This window comes from Lepisosteus oculatus, chromosome 4 (genome assembly GCF_040954835.1).
Source record: "Lepisosteus oculatus isolate fLepOcu1 chromosome 4, fLepOcu1.hap2, whole genome shotgun sequence".
Classification (NCBI taxonomy): Eukaryota; Metazoa; Chordata; class Actinopteri; order Semionotiformes; family Lepisosteidae; genus Lepisosteus; species Lepisosteus oculatus.
Genome location: NC_090699.1, coordinates 65,581,486 through 65,606,713, shown reverse-complemented (window position 1 = coordinate 65,606,713; position 25,228 = coordinate 65,581,486). Strand labels below are relative to the sequence as shown.

Genomic DNA, 25,228 nt, shown 5'->3' with positions numbered 1-25,228 from the left:
CAACGCAAGGGAGCGCAAAAGCAGAACTTTCAAAGGTGAACTGTGGGATTTAAAAACTCCACTGGTGACACGGGGTGTGGGCAGGCAGGGTAGCACAACTTCGCAACAGCTCCAGGGTTCTGAGTGCAGGGTGTGGAGCTTGCATGGATTCGTCCGAGAACAGGGGACACTTCTTTACACAAAGGGTGGTGGGAGTCTGGCACACGCCATTCTGCCGTTGAGGCCGATACCCTGGCGTCTTTAAAGAAACAGCTCGAGGAGATTGCTCACAGGAGTTATCTCCCAGCAGCCAGATGAACTACGTGGGCTGGGTGGCTCCTCTTGCCTGACACCTTTCTGATGGCTGGAGCCCCTGATACTGACACTGACCCCCGACTTTAACTCCCAGCCTATACAGTGCCCCTTAACGCTGCCGTCAATCCAAAAGCCAGCTCCCATTGTGGGCAAGCTGTAGCTTCTCACCCACACCTAAACTTAATGTGGCCTTAAACCTGTCTTCAGCTCCAGCAGCTGAAAAACTAAAAAAAAAAAGTTTATTTTTCTTTCTGGGCTTTAAAGAAGTAACCCGCAGTAGGCAAGAGCTGTTCATCAGGCGCCGTCAACAACACACAAACAGACCCCGCCCACACCGCGATAATCCCCTCCCCCTTTATCCCAGAAACCCCTCCCCCCTTTCCCTGCAGCCGGATGTGACGCAGCGACGAGTTCCCCTTGTGTTTCCTGTGTTCCCTTTTGCTGCAGGTCGGGTAGCGGAACCGAGTCGAGCGCAAGTCGCCGGATCTGGGCCGAAAGTCCGCAGAACGAAACGGGTTGACAGCGGCCCCAGTGGTGAGTGGAGTAGTGGCGGCGGACCGGAGCGGGAGACCCTTGTGGCTAAGGGGGGGCAGCTGGGGAGGGCGAGGATAATCCCCGTGCGGCCTTGTTTACATGTCGATCCCCGAGCTCGGGTCAGACGCGGCGGCGGCCTCGTTGTCCGCTGCGGGAACGGAGCGAAGGTGCAGGTCAGCGGTGGGGGGACAGGGAGCAGGGACCGTACCTTAGAGGGGCCGGGGACTGGTTCTGGGTGGACGTGAGGAAGGGGAGAGGTGGGCTTGTGGGGTGAGGGTCCTCTCTTTGTTTTTACTTTCTCGTGTTTGAGAGCGCAGCGAGTTCGAAAGCGCGATGTAAACAAAGCCTGGCTCCGGCCCCTGCCTCCTGTTGCTGCCTCCCCGCCCGCTGAGCCCTGGCGCGCCGGACCTGGGGAGTCGTGCGTGTTGGCCGGTCGGCGGCTCTATTAATAGCCGCGGCCGGAATGTGAGGCGCGCTCAGGACACGGTGTTCCCCGCTGACCGCTGGGTCCCAGCCCGGACGCGGGGATGCTGGCGGCCTGGATACCCACCCCAGCCGGCGCCCGCGTTGCTGAACTCACACGTCCGGCCCAGAGCGAGAGACGAGCGATGTCTCGTCCGTAATACGTGCCGGGGAGCGCCGGCACGGCCGCGTTAAGGAGACGGCGAGAGAGTCGGGTACCGCTGGAGGTTGGAGGGGGTCTTGTGTTCATTGTCTAGTGGCACAGAACGGACAGTCTAGACCCACCCGTTCGAGACAAGCGTCTGGTCACAGTTTCCTGTCAGGAAGCTTGTGGCACACTTCAGTAGGGTGCTCTTTTCCTTACTGAGTTGACCAGAACACTGGGGGTTGCTGTCATCCTGGTCCCTTTCTTTGGGTTTGGCGTGGTTGGGTTAAAAGGGAAATCGCTACGAGAGGCACAGGCAGACAGCCGAGTCAGCAATGATGATGACAGCGGTGCGTTGTAACCTACTTGGGGCCACCACAGTTCCAGTAACACGTCCCACTTCCTCCTTCCGAGGAGTCCGGGGTCAGACGATCTGGTTGGCCTCTGTCTCGTGACTCATCCGCGCAGTCCTGGCCAGGCGGCTCTGTGGCTCTGTGGTGGGCTGACGTCCTGTCAGAGGGCGCGGGCGGATACCCAAGCACGGTCTCACGTGGCGGGGAAAGAGAGAGCGATACAGCCTGATGGGGACCCTCACGCGGCCGAGTTGCTCACGGCGATTCTCCCTCGTTGGCTCCGAGGTCTCGCCGGCTTTCACGTGTGAAATGTGGCGGCTGTGAGGGGGGGTCGCGGAGGGGGATTGGCCTGGGCTGATCTGCGTGTCCAATGGGGGGGGGGTCCATGACAGCTGCAGTGCGGTTTTATATCCGCCCTGATTGGAGAATCCCGCGCCGCTCCGGGCCGCTTTCGGTTCGTGCCCAGCTGTGGGTCCGGGTGAAGGGGTGGGTGGTGGGCTGGAGGCCTGGTCGGAGTGGACGCAGGCGTCGTTGTCCCGGGCGCTGGGCAGTGTCCTGGTGTAAGGACAGGGCTGCGCCGGTCAGCGCCAGGCTGTGGACACGAGAGCACTCCGAGTCCCCGATGTCCTTAAAAAAACGTGTCCTCACTTGGCTCATCTGGTCAAATAAAGGACAACGAGTACATTTCGTGTTTTTGTGAGACATCAGCATCCCGGTAACACTTGTATTGATGTTTGAAGTATTTGAAGTTGGCTGTTATCGTCACTGAGAACTGGATGAATGTGTTCTTCTCTCTCTCCTTCTCCACTATCTCTCTCTCTCTCTTCCTTTGTCCTTCTGTCTCTCCCCCCCCCCTTGCTTCCCTCCTTCTATCCCAGGTCTCTAATTCCTTGGCAAACCAGATCAGGAAAAGAGAACCCAATGAGTGACGGGGGGTGGGACTTCTTCTGCTTCTTCCGCTGCTGCTGCTGTTGAGTCGCCGAGGCTGCTGGGAATTGTAGTCCCTGTGCCCCAGGGGTGTGGTTTGTAGTTTTGTCTTGTGGGCCGTGTGTGTGTGAGCGAGTGATGTCCGTGGACATGAACAGCCAGGCCTCCGACAGCAACGAGGAAGACTTCGGTGCCAACTCCGAGGAGGAGGAGGAGGAGGAGGAGGAAGGGGGCGAGGAGGAGGAGGAGACGGGCGACATCGCAGATTATTACGAAGGAGTGGCCAGCGACGTGGAGCAGCAGGGCGCCGATTCGTTCGATCCAGAAGAATACCAGTTCACTTGTCTGACCTACAGGGAGAGCCAGCGAGTGCTAGCTGAGGAGGTCAACACTGTGGCTATAGCACTGAAGGTTAGAGAGCTGAAGGGAGGGTGAGGGAGGGAAGGGTGGGGTGTAGCGACGGCAGCTGTTAATCCAAGCAGAGGCTGGGGGCCTTGCTGAACTATATTGACAGTCTGGAGTCTCTGCAGGTCTGGGCCAGGGTGAAGGGCAGTGGGGGTGGCGAGGAAGACAGCAGCTGTTTGAGTCTGGTTCACGCAGTGTCGCAGGAATCATGCGAATGGGACAGACTTGTCTGGGTCGGTCTGTGTGTTTTGGCCCCGACCCCCGACTCAACTATTTTAAATTCCGGAAACTCAAAAAGCATCGAAGGGCATTCAACACACTCCCTCTGAGACAGAAGTGGACTTCTGTTGTCCAACTCTCCGCCTGTAAGCTTACAGTAGCACAGGGCCTGTTACTGGCTGGCTCAGTGGCTGATCTGCGTGTGTATTTAAGAGAGGAAAGGTTGGACCTGAGTCTTCGGAGAAGTGGCGTAAGTAAAGCTGGAGTTACAGCTGAATAGTAAAAAGTTTCTCCCTCTTCATCCTTCCAACCTTCTAGGTTCTGCCTGCTGTTGCAAAACTGGTGCTTGTTCATTTCCACTGGCAGGTTTCCGAAATACTGGACAGGTAAGACCTCAGCTGGACTGTGTCATCTCCCACCGACAGGCCTCGCACAGAGAGCGCCGGTCTCGTTGACACTCCTACACTGACGGCCACATCTTGCTGATAAGCCCACATAGCTGCTCACCTTGTCAGACGCCTGCAGAATATTCATCGATAAGTCCTCCTCTCACCGTTTTGCCTGACCTGTCCGCTGGTCTTGGGTTTCAGGTTCAAGTCCAATTCGTCCCAGCTGCTGTGTGAGGCTCGAGTTCAGCCCGGAGCCTGTAAATCTGTGAGTATGCCTCTCCTGCGTTAACGAGCACATGAACGTGTTTATAGGCGCTTCCCCGGTTAATTACCCTCTTTGCGCAAACGTGGTGAAATGCTGAGCCCTGTAATAAGGTGCAAATACAAATGGGACCTTGGGAGACAGATTCCCAAGGAAATGTGTCGGCATGCAGAAGGCACAGCGTTGCCTCAGCGTGGCCACCGTTCACGATGACTTGACAGACTGCTCAGTCTCTGCTGTCACTGTCCCTTGCGGTGTTTGTATGCACGTCTCATTTCATGACTCCAAGGTGTGCGGTTTCCTTAGAGGCGGTTCTTTGGACGGGGATAAGCTGGGTGCCTGTTCTTACGTCACTTTCTCCCCCTGCCTCCCCAGCTCCCTCCCCAGTCCCCGCAGTGCGGCGTGTGTCTGCAGCTCGTCCGCCAGGACTCCCTGCTCGCCCTGCCCTGTCAGCACGCCTTCTGCAAGGCATGCTGGGAGCAGCACTGCACCGTGCTCGTGAAGGATGGCGTGGGCGTGGGTGAGTGCTCGGTGGGGGGGGGCGGGAGAGAAGACGGATCAGCAGAGAGGGCAGCAGCCCTTCACCTTACCTCACCTTTTTGCTCATTCTGTTGGAAACCGTGTGTTTGAATTCAGGACCGAGAGCCAAAGCAAATTAACCTCGAGTTTCGGCAAGTCAGTAGGCCAGTTCAAGGCATTGGTGTTCCTACTGAATGGAGGAACACCAATTCCTCCATTCGGCAGGAATGGAAATCAGCAGGCACCGGTGTTCTCGGGGACCAAGTTTGGTCATCTCTGTCGTTCACTCCTGGTCCAGGAGGGCCCCTGTGTCTGCTGTTTCTCATTCAAGGACTCTGAGCAGCTTTGATTTGGATCTCTTGTTCACTCAATGTGTCTGGGTTACCGGTGCTCCCTGTGCTGTGCTCATTGGGGATTTTCGGATACCTGTATCCTACTCCCGGTGGACTGCAGCCTTCCAGGATCGGGGGGGTAGATATGTCTGCTCTGGGAGGTGCTGGCTTTGAGGGAGTTGAGCTGGTCCGTCTGTCGGTCAGGAATGTCACGTGCGGCCCCGGACTCGGTCAGCGTCTGTCTGTCTGTCTGCCCCCAGGTATCTCGTGTATGGCCCAGGACTGTGCCCTGCGGATGCCCGAGGACTTCGTGTTCCCTCTGCTGCCGAGCGAGGAGCTGAAGGACAAATACAGACGCTACCTCTTCAGAGACTACGTCGAGGTCCGTCCCTCGCGATCTGCCCGTCTCCCGTCTAACCTGGAGCAGACTGCCCCTCCTGTCTGTGTCTCTGTGACTAGTGCCTCACTCTTCCTCTGTGCTCTTTCCTCGCGTCGTTTTTCTCCAGGCCTGTCCTCTCGCCTCGTTCCCCCTCTCTGATCCTCCTCCCCAGACCCTTTGTCTGGGTCTCTGTCTTTCTCTCGGGAGTCCTCCTTCCCTCCCCTGTGCACGTGGTTCTGAGATGGCCCTGTCTGCACCGTGGCACTGTGCGTGCCTTTGAGATTTCTGGTACAGGCTGTGTAATGACACGCGGCTCGTACCCGAGTTCGGCAGCGTCCCAGGGCACCGAGAAGAACCCAAATGCGGGCGGGCGAGCTAAGCGATCGGAAACGCAGCCCGAAACGCGATCGGAAACGGGCGGGCAAGTTCTTCAACACTGAAGCAGAGCACAAAGGGGAGCTTGGGGGTGGCGTCAAAGGGAAGGTCGTCATGCAGAGGCAGATGTCCGGTACCTGGCTCCCCAGGTCACAGGTGTGTGTGTGGGGGGGGGTAACTGGTGGAATGGATCCTCTCTCAAAGCGGGTAGTCACGGCCGCCGGTTGCCGTGGCAGGAGCGGGTGCAACGCAGCGTGTGCGCACGCGTGTCCCACCGGATCCTGACTGACGCCCCTCCTCTCTGCCTCTCAGAGTCATTTCCAGCTGCAGCTGTGTCCGGGGGCGGACTGCCCCATCGTGATCCAGGTCCAGGAGCCGCTGGCCCGCCGGGTCCAGTGCAGCCGCTGCAGCGAGGTCTTCTGGTAATGCCGAGCACCACGTGCGCACGCGTACACACACACACCCACACACGCACACCCACACACGCACACACACACACGCACACACACACACACACCCACAGCGCTCCCCCCCCCTCCTCGGCACCTTTCTCTCGCAGCGGGGGCTCTTCAGAACCAACAGAGAAGCAGGAGCCCGAGAGCACTGGTGGGAGCTATGTGCAACTGCTTTTTCGAACCGACGGCAGGAGGCACTTCTTTACACAAAGGGTGGTGGTGGGGGGGAACCAGCTGCCTAGCCGTGTTGGTGAAGCCGATTCGCTGGCTTTTTTCAAGAAACCGCTGGAGTGGGTCCTGGCGTCTGTTAACTACTACCAATCAAACCACGTGGGCCAACTGGCCTCCTCTCGTTTGTTAGCCTCGTTACACCCTTATCTTACCTCCCCCTCACTCTCTCTCCGGCTCCTCCTGTCCTTCGTCCTGTAACCCCTCTTTTCTTTTCCTCCGCTCTGCCTGTCCGGCTCGTTTTTCCTCCCCGCTCCCCTGCGCCTCAGCTTCAAGTGCCGCCAGATGTACCACGCCCCCACAGACTGCGCCACGATACGGAAGTGGCTGACAAAATGCGCCGACGACTCGGAGACGGCGAACTACATCAGTGCGCACACTAAAGACGTGAGTCGCCGAGAGAGAGAGGGGGGCAGTGTGGGACAGTGGGTAGAGCTGAGAGAGAGGGAGGCAGTGTGGGACAGTGGGTAGAGCTGAGAGAGAGGGAGGCAGTGTGGGACAGTGGGTAGAGCTGAGAGAGAGAGGGAGGCAGTGTGGGACAGTGGGTAGAGCTGAGAGAGAGAGGGAGGCAGTGTGGGACAGTGGGTAGAGCTGAGAGAGAGGGAGGCAGTGTGGGACAGTGGGTAGAGCTGAGAGAGAGAGGGAGGCAGTGTGGGACAGTGGGTAGAGCTGAGAGAGAGGGAGGCAGTGTGGGACAGTGGGTAGAGCTGAGAGAGAGAGGGAGGCAGTGTGGGACAGTGGGTAGAGCTGAGAGAGAGAGGGAGGCAGTGTGGGACAGTGGGTAGAGCCGAGAGAGAGAGGGAGGCAGTGTGGGACAGTGGGTAGAGCCGAGAGAGAGAGTGAGGCAGTGTGGGACAGTGGGCAGAGCCGAGAGAGGGAGGGAGGCAGTGTGGGACAGTGAGGGACTGGGACAGCTGGGCATTGTGGTGACTTGTCCATTTGTTTTTCAGTGTCCTAAGTGCAATATCTGCATTGAGAAAAATGGAGGCTGCAACCATATGGTGAGTAATTCTATTAAATCGATCAAAGTCAGTGGTGTCAAGCTATTGAATGTAGTTTAGAAATTTTTACTGATAATATTCTATTTTTTATAATATAATGAAGAATTAATGTGGTCTTTTAGTGTAAAATATTATATAATAATTATATGTAAAACTCGTTAGATGATAACACAGTTTTCAAGCATCTTGATCTCACGAAACGTTGATATATTGTTAAGTGCTTGTATTGATTGTGTCACTGCATGAAGTAACGGCTGTTGTATTGATCTGTTTTTTTCAGCAATGCTCCAAGTGCAAGCATGGTGAGTTGCTCATAGTCAAGCTCTTTACTTTGTCGCTGTTGTGTTCTTGTCGGCGCTGTGTCCCGTGTCGCTGTTGGCTGATAAAGCACAGAGCCGCCGTGCCTCGAAGTGTGTTAAATATGCCTTGTGGTGCATTAAACAGACCTCAGAGTCATCGTTCTCCTCTCCTGCTGTCTGCCTTCGTCCCTTCTTCCTCTTTCACCAAATCCCTCTCTCCTGTAACACTACGCCTCCCTCACACTCCTCTCCATCTTTCTCTCCTCCCTTGTCATCCCTCCTTCCCTCTCCCGCATCCTCTCCCTCCCTCCTGTCTCTTTTCCATTCTCTCCCTCTCCCTCACTTTTCCGACTCCTTTCCCGGCTCCCCGTCCCGTTCAGATTTCTGCTGGATGTGCCTGGGGGACTGGAAGACCCACGGCAGCGAGTATTATGAGTGCAGCCGCTACAAGGAGAACCCAGACATCGTGAACCAGAGCCAGCAGGCCCAGGCCCGCGAAGCCCTCAAGAAATACCTCTTCTACTTCGAGAGGGTGAGTTTGGGGCCAGCATGGGTGGGGCCAGTGGGGGTGGGCGGTGCTGACATGGGTGGGGCCAGTGGGGGTGGGCGGGGCCCACGGGGTGGGTGGGGTCAGTCGCTGCTCTCCCTGTGATTGGCTGCAGAGGCGGCCTCCAGTTGGCTCTTCTCATTGGCAGCCAGGGCATGTTGAGGTTGTCCGTCAACTTACCGGTGGCTGTTTCGGGTTCGGTGCATTAGGGCCCACATAGACCGCAGGGTGAGCGCCCCCTGCTGGCCCCACTGACACCTCTTCCAGCGGCAACCTGTTTTTTCCAGGAGTCTCCCATCCAGGTACTGACCAGGCTCGCACCTGCTGGGCTTCAGTGGGCTGATAGAGCCAGTTGTGAGTTTGCAGGGTGATATGGCTCAAGTTCCTTGGTCGCCGTGCTAGTGCGCTGATCCGCCGGGCGTCCTCCCATGTGTCCCCGCAGTGGGAGAACCACAACAAGAGCCTGCAGCTGGAGGCGCAGACCTACCAGCGCATCCAGGAGAAGATCCAGGAGCGGGTGATGAACAACCTGGGCACCTGGATCGACTGGCAGTACCTGCAGAACGCCGCCAAGCTGCTGGCCAAGGTGGGGCCGCCAGACGCCCGCAGCGTGCCCGCGGAGTGTGTGTGTGTGAGAGAGAGAGTTACTAACTAACGCTTTGCTGTCTGTTCTCAGTGCCGTTACACCCTGCAGTACACCTATCCCTACGCCTACTACATGGAGTCAGGGCCTCGCAAGAAGCTGGTGAGAAATATCTCTCTCTCTCTCTCAATTCAGTTCAATTCAAGGTGCTTTATTAGCATGACCGATGGGTACGATCAGTGCTGCCAAAGCAAATAAAAATAATAAAAAATAATAAAATTAACACGAAGCGAAACAAAAAATAAAAGTAAAATAAAATCTACAGACATATTACAGACATTTACAACAAAGCCATATCATTAAACTTACATGTACTGTAGACAGATGGAGCATTACTGGGAGACAGGCTCACTGTTTCTCAGGCTGCGACAGATCACATACTGGGCTGCCAGTTCAGCTGAGTTCCCTCCTCCCTCTCCTAGTAGGATTGGGACCCGTTGTGATTCTGGCAGGAGTGGGAATTCTGGGATTCGATTTCTGAATTTAGGGAAGGATGTTTCTCTAATCCCAGAGTATCTGTCACAGTGCAGTAGGAAGGGCGCCTCTGTCTCTGTTTCTCTCCGCCGGCAGTGGGAGCACAGCCTGTCCTCTCTGGGCAGCCAGGTCTGCCTGTGTCGCCCGCTCTCTGTCTCTCTCTGCTTCTCCCTTCCTGTTCATTTCGGTCAACTTCTCTCCCTGTCCATTTCTCCTCTCTCTGTTCTCTCTGCCTTTCCTTTTCGGCTTCTGGATTTTCTTTGGATTTCAGACGGACTTTCGGTAGCTTGCCACCACCTAACCTCTCTCTTCCTCCTTCTCTCTCCCAGTTTGAGTACCAGCAGGCCCAGCTGGAGGCGGAGATAGAGAACCTCTCCTGGAAGGTGGAGAGAGCGGACAGCTATGAGAAAGGAGTGGGCGAGGGGGAGCAGAGCGCCAACGACAGAGGGGTGAGGAAGAGGGGGGGACAGGGGGAGCACGGTGGGGTGAGGGAGAGGAGGAGCAGAGTGATGGGGGTGAGGGAGAGGAGTGACAGAGGGGTGAGGAAGAGGGAGGGACAGGGGCACCACGTTTGGGTGAGGGAGAGGAGGAGCGGAGTGACAGAGGGTTGAGGAGGAGCAGAGTGATGGGGGTGAGGGAGAGGAGTGACAGAGGGGTGAGGAAGAGGGAGGGACAGGGGGAGCACGGTGGGGTGAGGGAGAGGAGGAGCAGAGCGACAGAGGGGTGAGGGAGAGGAGTGACAGAGGGGTGAGGGAGAGGAGTGACAGAGGGGTGAGGGAGAGGAGTGACAGAGGGGTGAGGAAGAGGGAGGGACAGGGGGACCACGTTTGGGTGAGGGAGAGGAGGAGCAGAGCGACAGAGGGGTGAGGGAGAGGAGGAGCGGAGTGACAGAGGGGTGAGGGAGAGGAGGAGCGGAGCGACAGAGGGGTGAGGGAGAGGAGGCGGAGCGACAGAGGGGTGAGGGAGAGGAGGCGGAGCGACAGAGGGGTGAGGGAGAGGAGCCGGAGCGACAGAGGGGTGAGGGAGAGGAGGAGCAGAGTGACAGAGGGGTGAGGGTGAGGAAGGGGAAGATGTGGTGGGGGGGGGCACTGTGGTCTTGGGGACAGGAGAGTGGGCAGGAGAAGAAGATGGACATTAGTCTGTGGCTCCCAGCCTGGTCTGACTTCCTCCCTGTTCTCGTTTGGTTTTTCCCCGCTCCTCTGCTCTCTCCCCCCACCCCGCCTCAGGACCTGGAGAACCAGATGCACATCGCCGAGCAGCGGAGACGCACCCTGCTGAAGGATTTCCACGACACCTGAGATCTCCACCCCCTGCGGCGGGAGGTGGGGGGGGGCAAGACTGCGGGACTGCGACCCCCACCCCCCTACTCCACCCCCACACACACACACAGACACACGAGGCTTCCGTTATGACCCCCTTCGCCCGTCTCAATCCATCCAGTCATCCCTCCCTCCCTCCCTCCCTCTGCTCCGTGCTGTCCCTCTCTCTCCGTCTCTGCCAGAGTGTAGAGGCCTCCCCTCCGAATGGCACAGACACGCGTCCCTCTCCGTCTCGCCCGCCATCTCCCTCCCTCCTCGTCCCTCCGCTTTCCCCTCCCCTCTCCTCCGCGGACGCACTACAAGGCCCCCTCGATTCTCGGACTCGCGCCGGCAGACAGACGAGCAGACACACTAACCCAGACAGACAGACAGACAGGCAGGCAGGCAGGCGGGCGGAGAACTGCCCTGCCCTGCGCGGACAGACCGCTATCAGAACAGCGTAGATGTCTGCAGAAAGAAACAGGTCTCTCCCCCTCCCTCTCTCTCTCCTGTTCCTCCAGTCCGTTTATCCCTTCTCCCGGTTTTCTTCTTTTTCCTCCTTCGGTTGTTCATTGTTTTGTTTTCCGAGAAATGGCTGTTATCATAGAAGTAGATTATTAAAACAAAAACCGCAAAAAAAAAGCTGTAATTTTCTCAACCGTTGTACATTAATACAGAAATAGAGTTAACTGAAAGAAAAAAAAAGGGTTTTTAAATGACCGCTGGCTTGCGTTTGGTTTGTTCAGATGTTTTAAAAGTAAAACTGAACTTTTTTTTTAAAATGCAGTTTAGTGTCTTGTCACTTCTGAGAGTCCAAATCTGTTCGTTTTCCCTGAGCTCAGCAGGGAGGGTTTGCTGTACAGGCTGGTCACTGTGACTGTGGCTTAACACCGATAAGGAAACCCCTCACCCTCGTCTGTCCTTTTACCAGCTCGGCAAGAGTCGGGGAAACTTGGCTCGTCGCCCTGTTAATTCTTAGCTTTAATTATTGCTGTGTTTTATATTTTTGAGGGAAAATATTTTGATATGTGATCAAAATATCTTGTGTGTGCATGTGCTCATTGGTTGTTTTATGCATAAAAGAGCCTGTGCCTGGATGGTCATGAGTGATGTCAAGAAATAACCGGCCAAGAGGTTTTTGAATGTCTCCTGTGCGGTACCTGGACCTCACAGTGTGCTACAGGGGGCACCTAGTCAGTGTCGTCTTCGCCAGAGGAGGATTTACAAAGTACTAACTACAGGGGTGTGAAAATGAGACCCACATGTTTTCTGGACTGATATGATTTCATTCATATGCAGTGCTTTTAAGATCACTGTATAACAAATTTTAGATTTTTTTAAAATAAGAAACAATATTCAGTCTAAATCTTTCAATTATTTAATGTTGTTCCTGTTTCACCAGGGGTGTGAACAGTTTTGGATGGCACTATGTTCACAGTACAGTAAAAGACTGTATACTGTTGTCGAAAGCTGTGACAACATGAGATTAGTGTCCGTGACTGTGTGTGAGAATGCTGTACTGGCCTGCTGTGTGTGCGCGTCTCCCGGCAATGCTGTAGGCTGGAGCCTGGGCCAAGGTCGAAGGGAGACTGTAGGACATGGCACTGAGGCTCACACTGTCTGTACCTGCAACACAAAACACACCACACTGAGACCTCGCCCACAGCAACACAACACTGAGACTCCGTTCCCGGTAACACAATACACTGAGACCTCGCACACAACAGCACAACAGGCACAGAGGGCCACACACGCAGGGATTTGCCACACGACCAGGAGAGAGGAGGGAGTGCTCTCTTTTCAGCTGTGAGGCCCGGAGAAGACGGGGAAACTGAAGCGGGGATCCCGCAGAGATGAACAGACACGCCGGGCACACAGATGCCCTGCTCTGCCCTGCTCTGTCCTCACCTCTGTGCAGGGGTAGTCTGTGCCTGATGGACACCGGGGTTCCCCTGCTGAAAGCAGGAGCTATGTGGTAATCACTTGGCCCTGTTGAGGAAGAGAGAGGAGAGTGGGGGGGGGTCACACGTGCTGTAGATCTCGAATCTACAGCCCACAAGCCCTCTGAGCTTGGGCACCTGGGAGGGAGTCTGGCTGTTTCCTGCGCAGTCTGCTCCCCAACGTGCCCCCGTCGGGCAGGGCAGCGAAACCAGGGGAATGGAACCCCAGCACGTCCACTGGCTGTATCCTGCAGTCTGGGGACCCCCAGTGCACCCCAGCCCTGGGCCGGGACCCTGAGGAGGAGGAGAGAAGTTGGGGGTCACACGGTGTTGTCTCAGGGTGATGTAATGATGAGCAGGGACTGTTGCTCTGTGTCCTTTCTGGGGGGGCTGGCTGGTTTTTGGAGGTCTCTCCCTGTCCATTGCTGTGTTTAGACTCTACCTGCAGTGTATGTGGGTGCATGCGCACCTGTCTGCCAGTAGCTGACACTACGCAGCAGGAGAAAGTAAGAGGTTTATTCCATGCTGAAAAAAAAGAAAGAGAACACCTGAAGAAGGCTCCACGGCCGAAACGTTGTGTTCTCTTTCTTCTTTTTTTTTCAGCATGGAATAAACCTATTACTTGTTCCTTTGCAGCCTACGCATGCTGACGCAGCTCCCCACCTGAACTGCTACGCAGCAGGTCCTGGGGAGTCCCTACCTGGAAGGAAACACAGAATTGACTTTTTGCTGCTGACCTGTTAGCGCTTTGTTTTTGTTTCAGCGAGCGCCGTGCAGCTCGGGCAGCCTGTCGGTCTCTCTCGCCGAGGCTGGACAGGAGGACAGGGGTTCGGGTCTTCAGGGCTTTTGTGCGGCGCCGCCAGAGCAGACCGAGAGAGGTGTCGTGCTGTGGTGCTCCTGGGACATCTGTGAAAGAGACGGAGGGAGGGAGGGAGGAGAGAGACAGGGAGACAAAAGGCACAGGGCAGAGATGGAGGGAGAGAGGGATAGAGGTGAGAAACAAGGCAGAGAGAGATGGGATGGCCGCACGCAGGTTGCTACATAACTGCACACCAGGGAGGACACCTCTGACCTCCACTGATAAAACACTTGCCCTTATACGGAGTCCCACCAGCCCCAGACCCCTGACCTGCAGTCCTGCTCGGCGCACAGCGCCCCTTTATGGTGAAACTGGGTCCCTGCAATCCAGTTGTGGGATAGTAGCTGGCTGGGCCAGGCAGCGGGAGTCCTGGGACAGACAGAAGAGCAGGCTGGCTGCCCAGTAAAGTTCATTCTCCTTTAGTCCAGTACTGTGAACAGGCAGCATGCATGCGAACCACGAGTTCAGTCCGGCATTCTGCAGGAATAAGTACAGTTCAGTTCAGCCTAAGGCTGAAATCAGATGAATAACAAGCTTTTTGTTTTTAATTGGTTGGAACCCTGAAGCCCATGGCTCACAGGCAATCCCCATAAGAACCGGTCTGCAGTCTGATTCTGTCTTTTTCAGCCCCCTATTAAATCTGGCAGAGTTCCTCTCCAATGAATTCGATTCTCACCCAGGCTGCCGAGTTTCTCCTTCACGCAGGATCTGGGATCCCACTGGGCTGCGCAGCACTGCAAGACACAGATAGAGTCATGCATAGACAGAGACAGACAGACACAGAGACAGAGAGAGACACAAACAGGGTCATACATAGACAGAGACAGACAGACACAGAGACAGAGAAAGACACAGACGGGGTCATACATAGACAGAGACAGATACACAGTCACAGACACAAAGGCACGGTAGATGGGATAACGGTCATGCAGACGCAGACGCAGACACTGACACCGGAGCACAGTCCCGACAGGAACAGAGCCAGGTTGCAGACAGACAGACACAGCTGTGTGCCTTTGCCACATGGCTGGACCTCAGCACTGCAGAGAGAGTATCGGAGAAGCGCTTGCTGTCACATGTGTTTCCACACACTCCCCCTCCAGGAAAATCGCTTTACAAACAGGTTTTGTTGTAGCTGTCACCTCTCCGCTGGGCTCTCGGCACGCTCTGTCTCTCCTCTTCCTCCTCCTCCCCCTGTCTTCCTTTTTCACTCCCTCCGTCATCTCCTGTCCTCTCTTCTGCTCCTGTCCATGCATGGCCATCTCCTGCCATCCCTCCTCCTCTCTCCCTCTCTCTCCCACTCCATTTGTGTATTTACAAAGTCTCTGGAGCTGTTGATCCTAAAGGCATGAGGCTACTCTCCCTGCTCCTTCTGTCACAGTGAAGATTCCAGCCCCCTGTACCTGGCACAGATCCTATGACATCATCAGGTGACATGTCATGATGTCATAATCCTAACGCATTTAATTATTTTGTATTAAAAGATGCTGTGCTGTGTTAAAAGATGCTTTGTGATTCTGTAGCTGTATCTGTAACACATATATGATGTATAAAAGTTTTATTACAGTGTTGTCAAAGCAATTACAATAAGCATGACATTTATAAACATTCTCAACTTGGGGAAATCAAATTGGTTTCTTCTGGCCAGACTGTGGTCACTGAGCCTGTCCTCTCTGGACAGCCAGGTCTACCTGTGTCCAGTGTCTGTGTCCAGGCTGTGGTCACTGAGCCTGTCCTCCTGGACAGCCAGGTCTGCCTGTGTCCAGTTTCAATGCTGTGGTCACTTCTATGTTCTTTATGTATTTGATCGTGTCTCATGTCTCTCTTCGTTCTTTTACAACCTGGTCCGATAGTTGGACAGGGTGTATTGTATTTTTAGAGCCTGGTGGCATTTCAGTCGGTGAGGTAGTGTTGCAGAGCTTGTGCTGTGATTTGCTGGATTTTGATTTACGGGTCTTTTGCAGCGGAAATCCCATCCGCCTCTGTCCGCTCTCTCTGCCGTCTTGAGCCCGCCTACTTACACACGCTTCCCTGCCCGCCGAGTGAGAGGCGGGGTCACAGTCCCTGTGTCCAATCACAAGCGCCTGAAAGCCTCCTTCCTTCCCGCCCACCTAGGGGGCGTGGTGTAAAGCGAACGCCGCTAAGGTAACCCAACTCAGCGGAAGTGACGCCAGGGCTCGTGGGTCCCTGCAGTGTTTATAAATAGCGGCGGAAGCAGCGAGGTTGGCCTTTCGGGAAACACGTGTCGGAAAGGTGAAAGTAGCGGAGAAACTGACAGAAAAACAGGCGCTCCGACGGACGCAGGCGATCTGGGGGCAAAGCCTGGAAGGTTTTGAAATATCGACTGGGGGCGGACTCATACCGAGTCGGAGACGGACAGACTGTGATTTCTATTTAGTGACCGGTGGACAGCAGCGCGCCCTCCGCTACGGTCCGGGCTAGGACAGTCCCAGCTGTTTCCATCAGTTGTGCTCATTACCTCCGCGGCCAGATGGCGGACTACCTCATCAGCGGGGGCACCGGGTACGTCCCGGAGGACGGGCTGACCGGACAGCAGCTCTTCAGCGGCGGCGACGGGCTGACCTACAAGTAGGGGATCCGCAGGGTGCCGGCCGGGTCTGCCGAAGGGGCGCTGCGTGCGCGCTCATTAGTTTGCACCTCGGCAGCGGGCGCCAGCGGTGCGCACGTCGGTATTGCTGTAGTGAGAGTCATAGGCAGGGGCGGGGGAGCAGGTTTCAGCCGGCGACAAAACAAGCCCGTGCTGCTGCTGCTGTTAGTCGTTGACTTTCTGTTGAAATGGCCGGTGCATTGAAGTAGGATTACCTGTCAGGCAGGTGTGTGTGTGGGAGGGGGCGGTCCCGCGCTTCTGGGTACCTCGCTCGGATGGCTGCAGGACGCGCTCTGCTGTAACGCGGGGGGCGAACCGGGTCGTCGCCGTCGAGAACGTGTCACGGTCACGCTAGCGTGGCACACGAGTACTGTGAAGTCTGCGCCAGGCAGTAGCCAGGTGCAGCGAGGTGAAGGGGGTGGGGGCGCCCAGGCTCTTCAGGCTCCCGCTGCCGTGCGTGAGCCGTCCCAGCTACCGGTACCACCGGTCCCGATTCCGACAGGCGAGGCAGGAAGAAGCTGTTGCTCCAGCCGGTACCGGTGACCGCAGCTGAAACCCGGAGCAGATCGGATTCTGACTCCATAACCAGTCCATATACATATACTGTACCTCCAATGTACCTGCTGTATACAGTACCTCCATCTCTCTCCCCTCTCTCACAGCGACATCCTCATCCTTCCTGGCTACATCGACTTCACCGCCGACCAAGTGGTAAGTGGCTGCTGTCCGGTATTGGACGGGTTTGTTTTGGCTGGGGCTCAGCTGTGGCTGCTGGACTAACAGACTCACAGCACCCTGCTGTGGCGCTCGGCCGGCCAGCGGCTGGTCCCTCCAGTCCCGAATCCTGCTACGGGCAGCTGCTGGGTTGCTGCATTGGTCAGCTGGCCTGTAATTCGCCATCGTGAGGGAGCTGGTTGGCGTGGAAGTCTGGGGCGGAGTGGGTGTGGAGTGCTGTGGGGTTCCAGTGACCCAGGTGCTCGGTGATGAGTTCTAGCACAGCTGCAAGAATGGTTTGCGTCGCAGGTTTTGTGCTGGCATGGCTGAGCTCCGAGACCGTGCACGTGTGATCTGCTCGTTGCAGGAGTGTCTGGGCTGGGTATTGAGAGCAGCCAAGATGTTGTTTTGCCGACTGTTGATGTTTTGAGGGGGGCGAGGGTGGGCGCATGAAAACACGAGGATGATGTCGTGCTAACTGCCATCGCCAGCCGTTGGGACAGTGCTCGCTTCTGAACGGCGCCATTGGTAAGATTTGTCTGTGTATCAATGCTCTGTGTGTGTGTGCGTGTGTGTGTGCACGCAGGACCTGACGTCGGCCCTCACCAAGCAGATCACCATGAAGACTCCGCTGGTGTCGTCGCCCATGGATACTGTTACCGAGTCCGGAATGGCCATCGCCATGGCAGTAAGTGGGGGGGGGCGGGGAGTGTGTATATATAGTCACATGGGCTTGTGTGGGGGTGTTTCATTACGGCATTGTGGTCACAACCTGACCACCCTTCCTACGTCCGATAAAGGGTGGATTCAAGACAGGGGGGAGAGGGAGGGGTGTGTGTTCGTATAAGGCTGACCTTTAAATACCTCGGTGTTGGTAAAAAAAAAAATCCTAATTTTTAAAACTGTCTTGCCCTTCCCTCAGCTCACGGGAGGGATTGGCTTCATCCACCACAACTGCACCCCGGAGTTCCAGGCCAACGAGGTTCGCAAGGTCAAGGTGAGGCCCTCTCTGTCCGGCTGGGGCTGTCCTGCCCCCCAGTGGGGCGTTCGTGACGTTCCCGTGCGCCAGGAGCTGCAGTAGGAACTGCTCTGTCACCTGTAGACCTCTCTCGCCTGCACCTGCCTCCTCCATAGCTTCTACAAGACCTGTATTGCTCTATACGCTGTATATATCCCTATAGCTGGCTCTTCTAAGCCTCTGTATGACCTGTGTGCTCTATACACTGTATATAATCTCTATATGTGGCTCCTCTAGAGCTTCTACATGATTTATGTTGCTCTATACACTGTAAATATCCCTACAGCTGGCTCCACTCCAGCCTGTGTGTGACCTATATTGCTCTATACACTGTGTCCACTCCAGCCTGTATGTGACCTGTATTGCTCTATATGCTGTATATATCCCTATAGCTGGCTCTTCTATGGCCTTTTAGAGCCACCTCCTCCTTACTGGTCCCTTATTGCAATCTGGGCCTCATATAGATGATAGGTCTTTCCTGTAGCTAGCAGGGGGTCTGGAGTGCCCTTGTTCTTGCCGCTGTCTAGACGCATCCCGCCTAATAGAGCCCTCCCCTCCCCTCCCTCCCCTCGCCTGGCTGCAGCGGTACGAGCAGGGCTTCATCACGGACCCCGTGGTCATGAGCCCGAGGGAGCGCGTGCTCGACGTATTCGAGGCGAAGGCGCGCCACGGCTTCTGCGGGATCCCCATCACGGAGAGCGGGCGCATGGGCGGGAGGCTGGTCGGCATCATCTCCTCCCGCGACATCGACTTCCTGAAGGAGGAGGAGCACAGCCTGCCGCTCAGCGAGGTGGGTCAGTTGGGTCTGGGGTGTGTCGGGGGGTGGGGTCAGTTGTGTGTGGGCGGGGTGGCGGTGGTAAGGGGGCGGGGTCAGTTGTGTGTGGGTGGTGGTAAGGGGGCGGGGTCAGTTGTGTGTGGGCGGTGGTAAGGGGGCGGGGTCAGTTGTGTGTGGGCGGGGTGACGGCGGTAAGGGGCGGGGTCAGTCGTGTGTGGGCGGGGTTATCGGGCACCTGGGGGAGAGGTGGTTGACCTTGCAGGGGGATGGGGTACAGGGGGGGGGCTGAGGCGCTATTTCATCATCTGACGTCCCGTGCCGTGGCTCTCTGTCCAGGTGATGACGAAGCGCGAGGACCTGGTCGTGGCGCCAGCTGGCGTGACCCTGAAGGAGGCCAACGAGATACTGCAGCGGAGCAAGAAAGGTGGGCCACCGGGAAGTGGGGGTGCTGCTGCACAAGGGGTAACAGTGGGGAAAAGGGGGTGCTGCTGAGCGTAGTTGGGGTGACAGTGGGATGTGAGGTGCTGCTGTGCGTTGGTGGGGTGAGAATGGGAAAGGGGTGCTGCTGTTCAAGGGGTAACAGTGGGGAAAGGGGGTGGTGCTGAGCGTCGTCGGGGTGACAGTGGGACGTGAGGCGCTGCTGTGCGTTGGTGGGGTGAGAATGGGAAAGGGGTGCTGCTGTTCAAGGGGTAACAGTGGGGAAAGGGGGCGCAGGATGACCATGGGAAATGGGGTGCTACTGCTCATGGCTCCCCCCTCTCCCCCCACCCCCAGGGAAGCTGCCCATCGTCGACGAGGAGGACAACCTGGTGGCCATCATCGCGCGCACCGACCTCAAGAAGAACCGCGACTTCCCGCTGGCGGCGAAGGACAGCCGCAAGCAGCTCCTGTGCGGCGCGGCCATCGGCACGCACGCGGACGACCGCTACCGGCTGGACCTGCTGGCGCAGGCGGGGGTGGACGTGGTCGTGCTGGTGAGGGGCAGAGGGCGGAGAGGGGCAGGGGGGTCCGGGGGCGAGACAGACAGACAGACAGACAGGGCGCGTCTCACGCGTTCGTGTGTTTGTGTCGTGCCTGCAGGACTCCTCGCAGGGGAACTCCATCTTCCAGATCAACATGATCAAGTACATCAAGGAGAAATACCCCCAGCTGCAGGTCATCGGGGGCAACGGTCAGTGCTTCTGCCCCACTACCCCGACGCACCCCGTCTCTCTCCCTCTCTGAAGGGCCACAGAGTCACTGTCCCTCCTCTACTTCCATCGGAAAGCACTTATATTTGTTTCGCGCTTCAGTTACCCAGTCGTAACGCAAGTTCATCATCACTCTTTTGTTGGTCACCTTTCGTCAGTAGCTGCCTGGCACCCCAGTAACAGGAGTCCCACCAACCCCAGCTCCTCCCCGTTTCCAACAACAGCTGGGACTCACTCCTCTCTCTTTCTCCTCCGCCTCCTCGCTCTCAGTGGTGACAGCCGCCCAGGCGAAGAATCTGATCGACGCCGGGGTTGATGCCCTGAGGGTGGGAATGGGCAGCGGCTCCATCTGCATCACGCAGGAAGGTGAGTCGGTCCGGACCAATCGGGAGGCTACGCCCCTCGCCCCTCCCCCCCCTCCCCACCAATCAGGGCCCCCCCGGGTCTGCTGCTCTTGGCCAATGGGAGTCCACCTGCCAGCAGCTCCCTCCCAGGCAGTCTTCAATATCCCACCAATCGGGGACCTCTATTCCCGCAGTCCACCAATCAAGTTCGAGGCCAACCCAGACTTTGACCACCTTCCCTCGCCAAGGAGATCCTTCCGAGAAATCTACCGTTTGTCCTCTTTATTTGTGTCGGCCAGTCAGAACCCAGCTGCTTTCAGCCCTGTTCTCTCTGTCTGTCTTCACTCTCTGCCCCTTTCCTCCTCTCTCTCACTGTACGTCTCTGTCTCTCTCTCTCTCTCTAGCGCCCCCGTGTGTCCCTCCTGATATAAAGCTCCACAGCCCCAAAACCCCATCCTCCGTATCGGGATACTCCAGTAAGTCCCTCCTGCTCCCCACCTCTGGCAGTGCCCTGATTGGCCCGGCTCTTGCACTGTCCCCAGCCTGCTGCACTGATTGGTCCATGGCTGTACCTTTTTGTTTGTAGAAGTAGACGCTGGCCTGGGGTTTTGAGGTTTTGGATGCTTGTCAGTACCACTAATCTGCCAATCACACCATGTGCCCCGCCCCCATCCCTCACTAACCTGTCCCTCATTTGTCCTTTCTTTCACTGAACCAGCCAATCGGTGGTCACGCTGCTCCATCAGGGGCGGGCACCCTTTGCCCCAGAGCGCAGAGTTCCTGCAGGTGTTAACAGGCACCTTTCAATTAGCACCTGATTAAATCCCGATGAACGCTGCTGATCCTCTTAATTGGTTTAATTAAATCATTAAAGTAGGAGATGGTGTGTCCTTCGATGCCCATTGTTTTCTGCTTAACGGATGTTTCATTCTTTCATTCTGCTCTGTAAAGGCATTGTTCTGTACTCCTAATGTGTGCCTTGCCTTTCTGGTTTTTATATTTATTAATGAGTTTTACTTGTACCGTTTCCTACTGTACTTGAGCTTTTTTTTAAAAAAATGACTTAATGTATTATGGTGTGTTCTGTAGGCAAGTGGAGGTCTGATGAGCAGATGCTCTTATTTCAATGCACTGAAAACTGGGAGTAACCGCAGAGCTCTGAGATTTAAGGGGTGCCCTCCCTGCTCACCTCAATTCTCACCTCCCCCTCCCCCACCACCACCACTAACTGTGTTTGTCCAGTGCTGTCGGTCTCTGTCCCTCTCACTGTCCAGTCAGTTACTCTAATTGCTGTGTGCTGCACTGTGTAACCCTTTTACAGACGTCCTCCTCTTCCTCTTTATTCAACATATTGCCCTGTTTAAAGGTTTTCGGCCAATAAAGCTGCAAGTCATATCAGGAGAATGTGGTCTTCAGCTCTCGAGTCATTCCTGTCCCTCCCCTTAGCTTCCTGAGTTAGTCTGTAGTTGGTACCTGCCTTCCTCACCAGCTTCTCCACACCATCCAGGCGACGGGACACGTCTCTCCCACACGGGTTCCGCTGTGCCAGACTCTCACCCTACATCTGCCTGGTCCGTCACTAACAGGCATGCCCCCCGCCCCGCTGAGGTGTCCCTCACAATAACACACTGACCCCTGAAGTCACAGTGATGGACACTGCTCACCGGCCCGCTGACCCGTCTGTTCACCTCTCCTCCCCTACTGGCGAGCCCCCCCCCAGACACTGCCGACCTGACTGTTCACCCCACCTCCTCCCTCTACTGGACAGTGCTGACCTGACTGTCCACCCCACCTCCTCCCTCTACTGGACAGTGCTGACCTGACTGTCCACCCCACCCCCTCCTTCTACTGGACACCGCTGACCTGACTGTCCACCCCACCTCCTCCCTCTACTGGACAGTGCTGACCTGACTGTCCACCCCACCTCCTCCCTCTACTGGACAGTGCTGACCTGACTGTCCACCCCACCCCCTCCTTCTACTGGACACCGCTGACCTGACTGTCCACCACACCTCCTCCCTCTACTGGACAGTGCTGACCTGACTGTCCACCCCACCTCCTCCTTCTACTGGACACCGCTGACCTGACTGTCCACCCCACCTCCTCCTTCTACTGGACACCGCTGACCTGACTGTCCACCCCACCTCCTCCTTCTACTGGACACCGCTGACCTGACTGTCCACCACTGTCCACCCCACCTCCTCCTTCTACTGGACACCGCTGACCTGACTGTCCACCCCTCTGCCTCTCCCTACTGGACACCGCTGACCTGACTGTCCACCCCTCTGCCTCTCCCTACTGGACACCGCTGACCTGACTGTCCACCCCTCTGCCTCTCCCTACTGGACACTGCTGGACCTGACTGTCCACCCCTCTTCCTCTCGCCCCCTGACTCTCCTCCTGTGTCCTGCCCAGTGCTGGCGTGTGGCCGCCCCCAGGCCACGGCGGTCTACAAGGTGTCGGAGTACGCCCGGCGGTTCGGGGTGCCGGTCATCGCAGACGGCGGGATCCAGACGGTCGGCCACATCGCCAAGGCGCTGGCCCTCGGAGCCTCCACAGGTGCGTCCGCCCCGCGCGCGCGGATGTCTGTGCTCTGCTAAGCACCAGCGTCCTGAATTTACTCTTCCAGCACTTGAGTAATTATCCTGACCCTCGTACAGCGCTTGTCTGGACTCTCCACTCAGAGCGCTTTACAGGGAAGGAGGAATCCCACTAACACCACCAGTGTGCAGCCCCACCTGGATGATGCTCCAGTCCGCTCCCCACACACCAGCTCTCAGTGGGGAGGAGAGCAGAGGGATGGAGCCAGTTCAGAGAGGGGGGTTATTAGGAGGCCATGACTGGTAAAGGCCAGGGGGAGATTTGTCCAGGACACTGGGGTTACACCCCTACTCTTTTCTGGAAATGCCCTGGGATTTTTAGTGACCACAGAGAGTCAGGACCTCTCATCCGAAGGACGGCGCCTGTTTACAGTACAGTGTCCCCGTCACTATACTGGGGTATTAGGACCCACACAGACCGCAGGGTGAGCTCTGGGAACAGGGATTAGCGTGTGGTCCGCTGTGGGTCACTCCCTCCCCTGAGCCTCTGTCAAAGCCTCCTCTAACCCGAGTCTCTCTCCCCGGCCCCCCCAGTGATGATGGGCTCCCTGCTGGCCGCCACCTCCGAGGCTCCGGGGGAGTACTTCTTCTCCGACGGGATCCGGCTGAAGAAGTACCGCGGCATGGGCTCGCTGGACGCCATGGACAAGAACCTGGGCTCGCAGACCCGCTACTTCAGGTGCCGACCCGGCCCGGGCCCGGCTCTGGGCCGGCCAGTTGTCCGACCGTCCGATCTCCTGTCCGTCTCTCTGGCACAGGAGCGGACTCCAGCCGCTGGGAATTGTGGGCCTTCCTGTGATTTCCTTGGAAGTGCGTTAGTACGGCTGCACCCTGGGCCGAGCCACGCTGTCTCCCTCCCTCCTTCATCTGGACCGTCGTCTCCTTCACGTTCTCCCCCTGCCTCTCTCTCCTTCTTGCCTGAACGCCCTCTCCCTCTCCCCTCAGCGAGTCCGATAAGATCAAGGTGGCCCAGGGCGTGTCGGGGGCGATCCAGGACAAGGGCTCCATCCACAAGTTCGTCCCCTACCTGCTGGTCGGTATCCAGCACTCCTGCCAGGATATCGGAGCCAAGAGCCTCACCCAGCTCAGGTCAGAGGACGGACAGACCAAGGACAGTGTGAGACCACAGGGCTCTCAGAGACACAAGAGACACGCATGTAAAACAAACATTTTAAAGCATAGAAAGGGACTGTCTGAGTATCTTTTTAATAACTGGTCCCACATGCCACAGTAATAAATGCCCCTCCCTGTGACTCTCTTTTCCTTTCTCTGTCGCAGGGCCATGATGTACTCGGGGGATCTGAAGTTTGAAAAGAGGACGTCATCTGCCCAGGTGGAAGGAGGCGTACACAGCCTGCACAGGTGAGCTTCCCTCTCTGGTCCTGTTCATCCAGGCCCATCTTTCTCTCTCCCATCACTTTCAAAGAGCTTTGGGCTGTCCCGATTGGCCAGCGGGAAGCAGGGCTGCAGCCGTTCTGATTGGCCGGGGAGCTGCAGGGCTGCAGCGTGGACTAAAAGTCTGGTTCAGTTCTGTACTCTACAGCATAAATAAGATTTATTGAGTCAAATTGTTATTTCTCGAATGGGGATTTTTTATTTTATTTTGTGCATCCGAGGATCCTGTTGGTTCTGGGGCCTGCAGTCTGGGGGTTACTGTGTCTTCTACAGGTGAACTAGAGTACGATGTTTATTGACAATCTCTCTCTCACTCTTTCAGCTATGAGAAGCGTCTGTTCTGAGCACCACAGTGGGAGTGCAGGAGGAGAGAAGGGGGTGTGTCTGGGAGGAGAGATTTGCACAGTTCTCCTGCTTCCACTGATCCCTCGTTTCCTCTCCCTGTCTTCCCAGCATATTCCCAGTCTTCCCAGTATATTCCAGCCCAGCCTTCAGCCCGCTCCTGGCCCTCGCGTGCACGGAGCAGGGGAGCGCGTTACTGGGAAAGGAGACGAGTGGCGGGGAGTGGGACTGTTAGAGGGGGTTGTTTTCTGCTGGGTGTGTGTGTTTGCACGCGCGTGTGGGTGGCGTGTGCCGTGCATGCAGCCGTGTGTTCGCGTGACACTTGCGGTAGCGGTGGCCGCAGTTCTGTTACTGTACCAGACCCCTGCCACTGTTTTCAGCCCACCGCCGTATTTGAAAAGGGCGGACTTGAATAAATCTGCCACCCTGCTATTTTTCCACGAGCTCCTGTTGTTGGTCTGCAGTTAATTTGGTCATTTTTTGAGTGAGGGTGCAGAGGCTGTCTCCCACCTCTTCTGCACCCTGTGTCATCCAGGCCTTTCCCCTGTCTGCTGGGTCTGTGCATTTGCCTCAACACCCACAGCGATGAGTCTGCAGCTTCACGGCCGATTTCATTTGTCTGCTTGCTTGTTAGGACTCACTTATCCAGTTTCTGTGGTCAGTAGTGAGAGGGCCTCTGCTGTCAGGTACCTTTCACAGTTTCCAGCAGCTTCAGCACACATCTTTACTCAACCTTTTCTCAGCTAGCAGGAGTGACACTGTAACGGGCGTGCCCACACTGGGGGGTGACACGATCAGGCAGGCCCTAGTGCATGACTGCTACTGCAGCAGAAACACCCACTTTGTCCAGCTCTCCCCACACTGCTGCAGGACACAGGAGCTGAAGGCCATCCTGTGTATTCA

The 25,228-nt window shown here is 56.5% G+C and overlaps 2 protein-coding genes and 2 long non-coding RNA genes across 10 annotated transcripts; 2 read left to right on the top strand and 2 right to left on the bottom strand.

The window, feature by feature from the left end:
* Positions 1-698: 698 nt before the first annotated feature.
* On the top strand, positions 699-11,259 carry arih2 (ariadne homolog 2 (Drosophila)). Of its 3 annotated transcripts, none has more exons than XM_069189588.1 (15): positions 699-828; positions 2,667-3,126; positions 3,658-3,725; positions 3,930-3,993; positions 4,366-4,510; positions 5,102-5,223; positions 5,908-6,017; positions 6,548-6,665; positions 7,229-7,279; positions 7,560-7,581; positions 7,959-8,110; positions 8,568-8,711; positions 8,802-8,870; positions 9,572-9,691; positions 10,469-11,259. In XM_069189588.1, exons 2-15 carry the CDS (start codon positions 2,854-2,856, stop codon positions 10,538-10,540), a joined length of 1,530 nt encoding a protein of 509 aa, XP_069045689.1. In that variant the 5' UTR covers positions 699-828; positions 2,667-2,853; the 3' UTR covers positions 10,541-11,259. The 3 variants fall into 3 exon arrangements, with proteins under 3 accessions (XP_069045689.1, XP_069045691.1, XP_069045690.1); XM_069189590.1 differs by lacking the exon at positions 699-828 and adding an exon at positions 838-995; XM_069189589.1 differs by lacking the exon at positions 699-828 and adding an exon at positions 838-1,001.
* LOC138238457 (uncharacterized) lies at positions 8,899-9,578 on the bottom strand. Its single transcript, XR_011189504.1, has 2 exons — positions 9,078-9,578; positions 8,899-8,950 (listed from the first exon to the last, which is right to left on the bottom strand). It is a non-coding gene; the product is annotated as an uncharacterized lncRNA (long non-coding RNA).
* A 643-nt stretch (positions 11,260-11,902) lies between the features above and the next one.
* Positions 11,903-13,811, bottom strand: LOC138238456 (uncharacterized). Of its 2 annotated transcripts, XR_011189503.1 has the most exons (4): positions 13,610-13,811; positions 13,218-13,386; positions 12,449-12,774; positions 11,903-12,166 (listed from the first exon to the last, which is right to left on the bottom strand). It is a non-coding gene; the product is annotated as an uncharacterized lncRNA (long non-coding RNA). The 2 variants fall into 2 exon arrangements; XR_011189502.1 differs by having other exon boundaries at positions 11,903-12,774.
* Positions 13,812-15,523: 1,712 nt separating this feature from the next.
* Positions 15,524-24,768, top strand: impdh2 (IMP (inosine 5'-monophosphate) dehydrogenase 2). 4 transcript variants are annotated; one of them, XM_069189584.1, is made up of 15 exons: positions 15,524-15,928; positions 16,610-16,658; positions 17,248-17,349; positions 17,584-17,658; positions 18,263-18,469; positions 18,791-18,878; positions 19,229-19,428; positions 19,535-19,625; positions 19,915-20,010; positions 20,393-20,464; positions 22,404-22,547; positions 23,123-23,267; positions 23,534-23,677; positions 23,867-23,950; positions 24,437-24,768. In XM_069189584.1, exons 1-15 carry the CDS (start codon positions 15,831-15,833, stop codon positions 24,558-24,560), a joined length of 1,719 nt encoding a protein of 572 aa, XP_069045685.1. In that variant the 5' UTR covers positions 15,524-15,830; the 3' UTR covers positions 24,561-24,768. The 4 variants fall into 4 exon arrangements, with proteins under 4 accessions (XP_069045685.1, XP_069045687.1, XP_069045686.1 ...); XM_069189586.1 differs by having other exon boundaries at positions 15,527-15,928; positions 24,306-24,530; XM_069189585.1 differs by lacking the exon at positions 20,393-20,464 and having other exon boundaries at positions 15,527-15,928.
* Positions 24,769-25,228: the final 460 nt, after the last annotated feature.

Coding starts and splice junctions, on each gene's coding strand:
- impdh2 (XM_069189584.1), top strand. CDS start 15,831: ATGGCGGACTACCTCATCAGCGGGGGCACCGGGTACGTCCCGGAGGAC. Junction 17,350..17,583: donor GAATGGCCATCGCCATGGCA/GTAAGTGGGGGG, acceptor CCCTTCCCTCAG/CTCACGGGAGGGATTGGCTT. Junction 22,548..23,122: donor GGCCCTCGGAGCCTCCACAG/GTGCGTCCGCCC, acceptor CGGCCCCCCCAG/TGATGATGGGCTCCCTGCTG.
- arih2 (XM_069189588.1), top strand. CDS start 2,854: ATGTCCGTGGACATGAACAGCCAGGCCTCCGACAGCAACGAGGAAGAC. Junction 7,582..7,958: donor ATGCTCCAAGTGCAAGCATG/GTGAGTTGCTCA, acceptor CGTCCCGTTCAG/ATTTCTGCTGGATGTGCCTG. Junction 8,111..8,567: donor ACCTCTTCTACTTCGAGAGG/GTGAGTTTGGGG, acceptor GTGTCCCCGCAG/TGGGAGAACCACAACAAGAG.